The following is an 11,661-nucleotide window of genomic DNA, read 5'->3' on the forward strand; positions in this document are numbered from 1 at the left end:
GAGGAAAAAGGAAAAAACAAAAAAGAAAAAAAGAAATTCCCAACAGCTGAATATTACATGTTTAGCATGGTGTACAGCAACATGAGTACTAAGAAACGATGCAAAACAAACGCACCCAGAATGAACAATCACATAAAAGTAAATCAAAAGGACGTTAATGAAAATATAGTGCAATCTGTCGGGTTTGACTATTACCAACCATCATAACCAGCAAGACAAATGTGGGTCCTTCCCAAACTAAGTCAAAGGAAGGAAAGCACATATAGACAAGAGAAAAGAAGAAGTAGGTTAGAAGCAAAAGACAGAATAAGAGTAAAGACGATGGATAGAAAAGACCAAGAAAAAAAGAGGAGAGAGAGTCCGTTCCACGAAGGGAGGGGGGGGGGCGCACAGAACCCTTAGATTGACATCAAGCGACCATCAAACCTGGAGGTCGGGTTACAAGATATCCAGGGACTCCAGGTTCTAAGAAATTTATTGTGTGTGTCAGAGGTTAAAGACGTTAGTTTCTCATTAACCATGATGTCATTCATGCGATTCTTAACTGCTTCAAAACTGAGTACAGGAGTTTTCCAAGAGCGGGCAATGGTCAATTTTGTTGCATTAAAAAGATGTTGGGCTAATTGGCGCTCTGAGCGAAGAAGTTCTTGGATAGGTTTACAAAGCAGGGCTTCATATGGATCTCTTTTCAGGTTGGTATGAAACATATTTCGTAGCAGCGCGTAGACCCTAACCCAGAGTCTACAAACTTTTGGGCATGTCCACCAAATATGTGCCATAGACCCTATTGTCAGACAGCCCCTAAAACAATGAGGAGAATAAGAGGGGATAAATCTCGCTAGTCTGTCGGGCGTATAGTACCACCTATAAAAAACTTTATAAGCATTTTCAAGAATAAGGACATTCCTTGAACTTTTCATGAGAGTTAATGTCATAGTCTGCCAGTCCTCCGGGTCCAGCCGCCTCGCCAAATCCTTCTCCCACTGAAGATAATATTTGCTTACGGGGGGTTTGCTGATAGAAATGATAGAAGAGTATAGTAGTGATATAGTCCCCGGGGAGTGAGGAGTAGCCCTGCATATCTTTTCAAAGGAGGTCAGAGTGTACGGAGTAGGCTGGGCCCGAAGGAGTTGCTGGAGAAAGTGCTTAATTTGTAGATAACTATAATGTTCCCGCAAAGGAAAGTCATGGGAAGAACGAAGCGTTTCAAAAGAGATTATTTTCATGGGGGTAAGCAGTGAATAAACATCTATGAAGCCCCCATCCGCCCACCAAGAAAACTGACCCGGATTATCACAACTAGGGGGGAACATTGGGCAGTGCGCCAGACGTAGTAAAGGCAAATGGGAGGATATAAGATTTGCTGAATATTTTATCGAGTCCCAGAGGCGTAGCGAATGGACCATACACGGTCCAAGCCCTTTCGGGCGCTTCGCTGGAGGAAGCCAGGGGATGGACGAGATGGGAGTAGGGTGTGAGTCAACCAGGTCAATAGTGGCCCACAATGGCATTTGGCAGTTATCGTGAAGGCGAGTGATTGGGGCTATATTCGCCGCCAGATAATACGCCCGAAGATTAGGGACCGACAGGCCCCCCTCAATCCGTCTGGCGTATAATGTCTGTTTGTTAATACGAGGGCGAGAGGACCCCCATATAAATTTCAGAAGCTTACGCTGATAAATTTGCAGTATGTGAGGGGCAATGGGGATGGGCAGAACCCTAAAAAAATACAATAACTTAGGAAGATAGGTCATACGGACCGCGGTAATTCTGCCAAACCAGGAGATCGGGCAGTGGGACCAAGAGGACAGCAATGCATCTAGTTTGCGGAAAAGAGAAGGAAAATTGGCCTGGTACAAACCGTCATACCTAGGGGAGATATGAATACCCAGATAGGGCAATGAAGGAAGCCATTGAAAAGGGAAATTTGCTTTTATAGAGGCTAATTCTAGAGATGAAAGATTGACCGACATAGCTTTGGACTTAGTAGGGTTAATTCTTAGACCCGATAGGGACGCAAAAGTCTCTAAGAGAGAAAACAAGTTAGGTAGGGAAAGTCTGGGTGAGGTCAAAGTTAACAAAATATCATCCGCAAATAGCGAAATTTTATGTGGAAAACCCGCCACTTCAATGCCCTTGATGTCAGGATGTGAACGGATCGCCTCCGCTAGAGGTTCCATGGCCAAGACAAATAGTAGGGGCGAAAGTGGGCAGCCCTGACGAGTGCCCCTTCGAATAGGGAATTTGGGTGATTCAAACCCATAGTATTTAATTTTGGCTTGGGGGGCGTCGTACAGTGCTGCCAACCAACGCAGAAATGAAGCTCCAAAGCCAAAATGGCGAAGCACGGTCATAAGATACGGCCAGGATAGCGTGTCAAAAGCTTTGTTCACATCTAGCGACAAGAGCATAGAGTGTAATGATCGGCTATGGGCGATATGCTGCAGTTGAATAATTCTCCGGATCGCATCCCCAGCCTGTCGCATCGGAACAAAACCTACTTGGTCCTTTTTAATTAGGCGGGGAAGGAAAGAATTAAGACGATTAGCTAATATTTTTGTAAGAATTTTCATATCTATATTAATTAGGGAAATAGGACGGAAGTTCGCCCAGGAGGTATGGTCACGATCAGGCTTCGGTAACATCACTATATTAGCTGTAAGCAACTCCTGGGAAAGGGAGCCACGGAATGATCCGACCTCAAGGGGAGGGGTAATGAGGGGCGGGCATGACCTGGTGCCCAGGAGCCAATGGAAGAAAAGGAGGCTGAGGGAACTGAGAGAAGCGAGGGGGGCGGAGCCATATAAATAGGGGGCGGAGCTTAGACGGGACCAGTGCACGAGGAGACATCACAGGAGGAGGCAGCTTTGTTCACTGCTCCTCTACATCCAAGATGGCGGCGATCGAGGCGGCGCTGGCGCGATTGCGGGCACAGGCGGCGGTGAAGGGACCGGAATGGCTGACCAGGCAAGTGCAGGAGCTGCTGGGGGACAGTGATGAGGCGAGGGGCGGCGGGGGGACTGTACCACGGGCCCGGCGGTCTCGGCCGCCGGCGCGATTTTCGCCAGGCCCCGCCCCTCGGCCACCTCGTGACCGGCGGAGCCCGGGGAGGGACGGATCGGTCCCCCCGGCGAAGAAGAGGCAGCAGGAATGTCGGGGTTCAGGGCGGTCGACACGCCGCCGGCCCGCCCCGGGGAGCGGGGCCACAGGCAGTACCTGCGCTGGTTCCCCGTCTCACAGCCCGGCAACCAGTCGCGTGGGGGTGCTCGGGGGGGGCCCCAGCACGAGCGGAGTTCGGGTGGAAGAGGTGCCAGGGGCGGAAGACGGCAGGAGCGTAGCAAGGAAGCTGGAGACAGGGAGGAAGGGACGCAGACCGGCAGATGGACAAGCAGGACGCCGCGGGGGACAAGTGGAGGAGCAGGGCGGTACGGGGGGGCACCACAGGTCCGGTCCACATCGCCGGTCTGGGAGTGCGCACCCTGGGGAGACACACCTTTCCAGCCGCCGGAGCGTTGCGGCCTCTGGGGGGGGATCGCCCAGGGGGCTCCCTTCGCAAGCAGAAGCGGACGTGGCGGAGCGGTCGGAGGGAGAGCTGTCCACAGAAGACGAGGTGGCAGATCCGGCAGTGGAGAGCGGCAGTGCGGCTGTGGGAGCGGTGCCTGGTCGGCCCGGTAAGTCCATGCATAATGTTTTGACTGATGCTTTGCAGGGGTTGCTGGGGGTGGTTCAAGGGGTGCCGACGGGGTCTCCGGCACCGGTGGTGCCGGTGGGGGGGGAGCAGCGGGGGGCGGGGCCCGGCTCGACTATGCCGGCGCCTGCACCGCAGCTGCAGGGGCTTCTGGACGGCCTGCGGGCATTGGTGGAGAGGTTTGGGGGGGCGCCGGGCACTCCTGCCCTGGCAGCACCGTGGGGGTCGGGTGCGAGTTCGGCAGCTGCGGCCGTGCCGGCGGCGGTAGTGGAACCCGCGGCATCCGGGGTTGAGGGGCCGGCATCGAGTGGGGGAGCCGGTGGCGACAAGGTCGCGGAGGTGGCGGCAGGTCGGTCGGACGTGGTCAGAATTGGGGACGCGGCACGGTGCGAGGTGTACGTCTGCTTCGAGGGCCCGCTGGGAGCGCACTTGAAGCCGGAGGTCCGGGAGAAGATTACAAAAGGTGAGTACGTGGAGATATTCTCGCTGCTCCCATTAGAAAAGTTCAATTTGGATCGGGTCAAACCTAATGACACCAAGAAGGACGATGAGGAAAAGAGGCGTTACCGGCTGATACCGCGAACGTTTGCAAATTGGTTGCAGGCATTCGCGATATTGGCGAGCGTCGTTGGGGAAAAGAACCCCGAGCACTGCTCGGCGTTGTTTTGTTACATGGACGCCATCGGGGAGGCCCACAGGGTGTACGGGGGTGTTGCGTGGCTGCGGTATGATGAACAGTTCCGGCAGCGTAAGGCGGTGCGTCAGGAACTGCGGTGGGATCACAAGGACATCAGCCTCTGGATGCGACTGATGTCCTCGGCCCGGGCCCAGCCTTCGTTTTTTCAGGGGGGGGCCGGGGGTACAACCTCCTCAGGACTGTCGGCCGGAAAGAAGTGGGGAGTTTGCTGGCAGTTCAACGAGGGTGCGTGCAAGTTCGGGGGTGCCTGCAGATTCAAGCACGAATGTTCGGGTTGCGGGGGGGCCCACGCGCTGTCTCGGTGCTTTAAGAAAGGGAAACGTGCCGGCGACGCTTCTAACAAGAGGGAGGACGCCGGTGAAGGTGGAAAGGATGCTTCCTTTCCTAAATAAGTACCCGGACGGGGAGGCGGCGCGTCTGCTGGCGGAGGGGTTCCGCGTGGGTTTCCGGATTCCTTGCGACCTGCAGGTGGTGCCGCCGTTGGCGCGGAACCTCAAGTCGGCCCTACTGCATCCGTCGGTAGTGGATGACAAGTTGGGCAAAGAGGTTGCGCTGGGTCGCATGGGGGGTCCTTTTGAGGAAAAACCTTGGGGGTGTCTTGTGGTGTCTCCACTGGGGGTTGTCCCCAAGAAGGAGCCGAACAAGTTTCGGCTCATTCACCACTTGTCCTTCCCGAAGGGGGGTTCGGTCAACGACTTCATTGATCCGGAGTTCTGCACGGTATCTTATACGTCATTTGACGCGGCGGTCCGGTGGGTGCGGAAGTACGGCCGGGGGGCGCTTATGGCAAAGGCGGACGTCGAGTCAGCGTTCCGGTTGCTTCCGGTGCACCCGGACAGTTTTCCACTGTTGGGTTGTCATTGGAGGGAGCAGTTTTACGTGGACAAGTGTTTGCCCATGGGCTGCTCCGTTTCGTGTGCGGTGTTCGAACAGTTTAGCTCGTTCTTGGAATGGGTGGTGAGGGATGTCTCTGGCCTCGAATCGATCATTCATTATTTGGACGATTTTCTCTGCATTGGCCCCCGGGCTTCGTCTGTGTGTGCGATTCTTCTTTCCACGTTGCAGCACATCGCGAGCATTTTCGGGGTGCCTTTGGCGGCTGAAAAAACGGAGGGTCCTGTGCAGGTGTTGAGTTTTTTGGGCATAGTGATCGATTCAGAGGCCATGGAATGCAGGCTGCCGTTGGACAAACTGGAGGGCCTGCAGAGGGAGATCCGGGAGGTTCAGGGTCGCCGGAAAGTGCAGTTGAAGAGCTTACAGTCATTGCTCGGCAAACTGAATTTTGCGTGCCGGATTATCCCTATGGGGAGGGTGTTTTGCCGACGGCTGTCGGCTGCGACGGCCGGGGCAAAAGCCCCGACGCACTTCATTCGATTAACGAAGGAACACAGGGACGACTTGAGCGCGTGGCATGACTTCCTGTCCTCTTACAATGGTCGGGCAGTCTGGATGGCCGGGCCGGTGAGCAATTTCGATCTGGAGTTGGTCACCGACGCGGCCGGGTCAACGGGTTATGGGGCGTTTTTTCGGGGGGAATGGAGTGCGGCACCGTGGCCGAGCTCCTGGAAGGAGGCAGGTTTCCTGGGCAATTTGGTGCTATTGGAACTCTTCCCGATAGTGCTCGCACTGGAGCTGTGGGGGGAGAGGTGCAGGGATTTGAAATTGCGCATTAACTGTGATAACATGGGGGTGGTGCAGGTGGTGAATCGCATGTCGGCATCTTCCCCCCCGGTTATTCGAGTTTTGCGTCATTTGGTCTTTCGGTGCCTGCGTTTAAACGTGTTCATTTATGCCGTGCACATCCCAGGGGTGGAGAATGCCTTAGCTGACTCACTGTCTCGTTTCCAGTGGGACAAGTTCAGGGAACTGGCGCCTGGAGCGGCGGTGGACGGACTCCCTTGCCCAGAGTGGATGTGGGCGCTGCCCTTGGAATCGCCGCGGGATGGATACGGCGGTCTGTGAGTGGGTCTACCTGGTCAGCATACGAAAGGGTATGGCGGGAATGGCAAGGGTTGGTGGAGGAGGTGTCCTCGGACGGGGATGCGGGTGACTGGCGTTTATTGGTGCTGTATTTTGTGGTCCGGAATATGGAGGGCGGGCGCTCAGCGGCCGCGATTGACAAGAAAATGGCAGGTTTGTCATTTCTTTTTAAACTGTTGGGTTCGGAGGATTGGACAAAAGACTTTTGGGTGCGGCAGATGCTGCGGGGTTTCCGTAAACAGAGTAAGCGGGGGGACGGACGGCGTCCGGTGACGTTCAACCTTTTGGTGGCCATATGCGCGGAATTGGGGTCGGTTTGTAAGTCTAGTTTTGAGGTGCGACTGTTTACTACGGCTTTTTCGTTAGCGTTTTATGGGGCGTTTAGGGTGGGTGAGTTGGTCAGCCCGTCCAAAAAAATGCCGGGAGGGCTGTTGGATCAGGACGTGCGGGTGACGCGGGATAAGGTGTGTTTGCTTCTCCGAAGATCAAAAACTGACCAGCGGGGTCGGGGGGTGGAGGTTGCGTTGTTTCAGTTACCTGGGTCCCCGGTTTGCCCGGTTGCAGCGGTTCAGGGGTATCGGGGGGTCAGGCCGGGCTGGGAGGGCCCGTTCCTTATGCACGAGGATGGGTCTTTCTTGTCACGGTTCCAGTTTGTGTCGGTTTTTCGGCGGTGTTTGCGGAATCAAGGTTTGGTAGCGGCGGAGTATGCTTCACACTCCTTCCGCATCGGGGCGGCCACGGAAGCGGCCAGGTGCGGGTTGGATGAAGCATCGGTGCGCAAGATAGGTCGATGGGAGTCGCGTAGGTTCAGGTCCTACGTCAGGCCGCAGTTGGTGGTAGGGTGCTAGCGGTGGGGTGGTTGGTTTGGAGTGGGTGTCCCCCATACAGGAAGTGGGGGTAACTCGACAACTTGGTTCCAGAGGGCTTGGGGTCTGGTGGGATGGTACGGTTGGGTGGTTGATGTGTTTTTGCTTTGTTTTTTTTTTTTTTCTCTCCGTTTCAGTGTACGTGTGTGTGGTTTTTCGTTTCAGATGGAGGTGCACCACGCCTCGTTTGGATCGTGGGCCATTCTTATGTATGTTGGGGGGCCAGGAGAGGTGACATGAGACCGGATGGTAGGCAGCTGGGGATTTCCAGGAGAGCAGCGGAGTTGCATTGGTTGGGAATCCCGGGCATGCAGTGGGACGGGGTGATGGGCGTGGTGGACAGGTATGTGCTTCTAGATGGGCCCCCGGATGTGTTGGTGCTCCATGCTGGGGGGAACGACCTGGGGTTGCGTAAGGTCCGGGACCTGCTCGTGGACATAAAGGCGGATTTTCTGCGGCTCCGAGAGAGGTTCCCGAACACGATTTTGCTCTGGTCCGACATCGTGGCCCGGACAAGGTGGAGATGGGCCAGATCGGTGGCCAGTATCCAGAAAACACGGATCAGGGTGAATAAGGTGGTGGGAAGGTTCGTGGTCAAGAATGGAGGGTTGGTGATTAGACACAGGGAACTGGAGTCTAATGTGGGTTTGTATTTAAGACGGGATGGCGTACATCTCACGGATGTCGGCATCGACTTATGGTCCCTGGGTTTGCAAGGGGGCATTCAAACTGCTTTAAGGGTGTGGGGTTGCCCTCAAGGGTAAGGGGGGTCACCCTTTCAGGCTGTGGCGTTATCTTTCTGGTGGTCTTTTACGGTGGCGGTAAAATGGAGGTGATCTAAAAGGGGTGGGGGGCTCATCAGTAATAGGGGGCCCCTCCGGGGTATTCCCGAACGTTGGACGGAATACTGGGTGTTTTGCACTGCAGGAATTGGTTGTCTCCGGGCGGTCACAGCTGGAGGCCTGGTTTATGTTAATGGTACCGCAGTGAGGTTGGTTTTGGTTATAAAAGTGGGTCACCGTCAGAGATCACCAGACTGGACTTGGGTTTAAATGTTGTTTATGGTTTATATATATATATTTATATATTTATATATTTATATACAGATCTTTGGAGTGAGTTAAAAATTTCGGTGTGTTAATAAAAGGCTGTTGTGGCCAGTTTTACTCCAAAGAAAAGGTGTGGTCTCATTATTATTAAAAGGTTGATAAGGGGCAGAGGTGTCATGGGGTTTTTAATAACAGGAAAGGGGACATTGGGGCTACGCAGGTCAAGGGAGCCACGGAATGATCCGACCTCAAGGGGAGGGGTAATGAGGGGCGGGCATGACCTGGTGCCCAGGAGCCAATGGAAGAAAAGGAGGCTGAGGGAACTGAGAGAAGCGAGGGGGGCGGAGCCATATAAATAGGGGGCGGAGCTTAGACGGGACCAGTGCACGAGGAGACATCACAGGAGGAGGCAGCTTTCCCACCCTCCCTCCCTAATGTGGGGTTATTTGAGCATTCAGGTTATTGGTAGCTGGCTGGTTGTTGTTTTTCTTTCTTTCTTTCAGGAACAGAGGATTGGTCGTCACAGCAGTGAACACGGCCCTATTGGGGGCTGCAGCGTTATCTTTCTGGTGGTCTTTTACGGTGGCGGTAAAATGGAGGTGATCTAAAAGGGGTGGGGGGCTCATCAGTAATAGGGGGCCCCTCCGGGGTATTCCCGAACGTTGGACGGAATACTGGGTGTTTTGCACTGCAGGAATTGGTTGTCTCCGGGCGGTCACAGCTGGAGGCCTGGTTTATGTTAATGGTACCGCAGTGAGGTTGGTTTTGGTTATAAAAGTGGGTCACCGTCAGAGATCACCAGACTGGACTTGGGTTTAAATGTTGTTTATGGTTTATATATATATATTTATATATTTATATATTTATATACAGATCTTTGGAGTGAGTTAAAAATTTCGGTGTGTTAATAAAAGGCTGTTGTGGCCAGTTTTACTCCAAAGAAAAGGTGTGGTCTCATTATTATTAAAAGGTTGATAAGGGGCAGAGGTGTCATGGGGTTTTTAATAACAGGAAAGGGGACATTGGGGCTACGCAGGTCAAGGTTCCGCCCATTCTTAATGGAATTGTACATTGCCGTCAATGGGGCTGCCACCACATCGACTAGCTTCCTATAGTAAAGGGCCGTAAAGCCATCCGGGCCAGGACGCTTCCCAATTTTTAGATCCTTAATACATTGCCTAACCTCGGATTCACGAATATCACGGTCCATAAGGCCTTTCTGGGCACTTGTTAAGGAGGGGAGTGTAACTCGCTGGAGAAATTCTGTCCTATCTTGCTCCGATCCAGAGTCCTGGGCGGAGTACAGAACAGAAAGTCTATGGCGGAACTCATCCAGTATACGTACCGGGTTACTCGTGAGTTGATTATGTCTAGTGCGCAAGGCTATAGGAGCTGGTTTATAATCAAACGTCCGTAATCTCCTAGCCAGCATCGCAGTGGGTTTATTTGCTCTGGCGTACCAGCGTTGACGAGACCAGCGCAAGGCACGTTCAGCTTGATCAGTCAGACAAAGGTCTAATTCCATGCGAGCCTGGTCCAGGAGCTTACGGTTAGCACGAGAAGGGGTAGTTTTAAAAATAGTAGAAGCAGAGTCCAGGCGGGACTCCAACTGCCTCTGCAACTTTTGTCTTTCTTTTTTGCGTTTCGACGCTAACTGGATAATACGGCCCCTTAGAACAGCTTTGTAGGCTTCCCATAGGGTCACTGGGGAAGAAACCGAGGCAGAGTTAAGGCGAAAGTACTCAGTAGACGCTTCCTTTAAACTGTCCTGAATATCACTTAAAGATAATAACGAGTCATTCATGACCCAGGGGGATGGTTGGGGATTATGCAATAAAGACCGACAAACTACTAACAGGGGATCATGGTCTGTCCAGGGAGCTGCTAAAATAGACACCGACTCTACTAAAGGAAGATGTTTTCTATGCATGATGACATGATCGATTCTGGAGTGTGAGTGGTGCGGATGGGAATAGTAGGTATAATCCCTGCTTGATGGGTGGCATTCTCGCCAGACATCTACCAAATCATGGGAGCGTAATGAACGGGAAAACGCTTTAGCTGCCGAGGAGGGGGCCAGCTTGTCCGAGGGACATTTATCCAAGGTTGGATTTAGGGCGACATTGGAGTCTCCCGCTAGCAATAGGGTCCCTCTCTGGTGCAATGTCAATAGAGCACAGATATGGGAGAGGAAAGGGCCTGGGTTAGAGTTGGGGGCATAATAAGTCAAAATAGTAACCTCGGTGTCCTGAATGCTCCCTAAAAGCAGGAGATACCTACCAGCGGGGTCGGCTATCTGTCTATCACAGCGAAACGGGACTGTCTTACGAAAAGCAACCAAAACACCCCGTTGCTTGGTCTGACCATTGGCCTGGAAGACTTGGGGATAATGGGAATCAAAATATTTAGGACAGGAGGTAGAGGAAAAGTGAGTTTCCTGCAAACATGCTATGTCAATACGTTGTTTTCTAAGATATTTAAATATTTTAACCCTTTTCTGTGGCGAGTTCATACCTTGCACATTCAGAGACAGCCAGTGTAATGTCATTTTGCGTATGGAAAAGGAGGCTTAATATATGCTCTGTGCGCCACCCCCCTGGACTCTGGGGAAAGAGGAAAAAGAACAGGAATAGGAAAGCCCAGGAGGGCCAAGAAGGAGCGATAGAAGAAGAGAGAAAACAGAGACAGAATGGAGCCGAGAGAAGCTCGGAAGAGAAATATAAAATGAAGCAATAATGCCACTAAGCGTGGACCGGTGGGTCCACCTAAAGATCGGCAGTTGGGCGGGACCATGATCCCACGCAAGTACCGACACAGGAGGGGCGCAGTGGTCCACCAGGCCCACCCGGCATATCTAAAAAAAAATTTTTATAAATATAACAAACATGAGCACCAAAAAAAAAATTCACAAAACGTGTTATTTTGTCAGACACAAACTGTTGAGACTAAAACCAAGCCTGGTAAACAAAAATAGAACAATGCAATAATCACGAACTCCGGTAATAATTACAAGAACCCCGTGACAATGAACCTGTTAGGAGAACCAATATGAGCCCGGGGAGGTGACCGCCATCCGAAGACGGAGGCGGCCTCAACCCCTAGTTTGCAGCCATCAGTCATAGTACATTTGATAAACTGTAAAGTGGTCCCTTGCGCCTAAAAGATAGTAACCAGTGGGCCCCGGAGGAACCCGGGGAAAGTCCACCCCGCACACAAAAAGAAAAGAAATCAAAATAGAGGGGGTCTACCCCTCGCCAAAGGGCACAGTGCCCACAACATGCCCTCCCAGAATTGCTCCTGGAGCATAGGGCATGATAGGTAATAACCACACCTCCAAAATAAATTGGAGGTAAAATGTAGAGAAAAATAGCAGTGAACTAA

The 11,661-nt window shown here is 52.6% G+C and overlaps 1 protein-coding gene across 1 annotated transcript; it reads left to right on the forward strand.

The window, feature by feature from the left end:
- The first annotated feature begins 2,688 nt into the window (after positions 1 to 2,688).
- Positions 2,689 to 9,317, forward strand: LOC143974648 (uncharacterized). Its single transcript, XM_077476257.1, has 2 exons — positions 2,689 to 3,671; positions 7,397 to 9,317. The coding sequence occupies exons 1-2, from the start codon at positions 2,894 to 2,896 to the stop codon at positions 7,993 to 7,995; spliced, it is 1,377 nt and encodes a 458-aa protein (XP_077332383.1). The 5' UTR covers positions 2,689 to 2,893; the 3' UTR covers positions 7,996 to 9,317.
- Positions 9,318 to 11,661: the final 2,344 nt, after the last annotated feature.

This window comes from Lithobates pipiens, unplaced genomic scaffold, assembly GCF_037356315.1.
Source record: "Lithobates pipiens isolate NorthernLeopardFrog02 unplaced genomic scaffold, aLitPip1_a1.2 Scaffold_1, whole genome shotgun sequence".
Taxonomy (NCBI): domain Eukaryota; kingdom Metazoa; phylum Chordata; class Amphibia; order Anura; family Ranidae; genus Lithobates; species Lithobates pipiens.

Excerpts from the sequence above, each read along its gene's own strand:
- LOC143974648 (XM_077476257.1), top strand. The coding sequence starts at position 2,894 with ATGGCGGCGATCGAGGCGGCGCTGGCGCGATTGCGGGCACAGGCGGCG. Across the intron at positions 3,672-7,396 it reads AGCGGTGCCTGGTCGGCCCG|ATGGAGGTGCACCACGCCTC; the intron begins GTAAGTCCATGC and ends TTTTCGTTTCAG.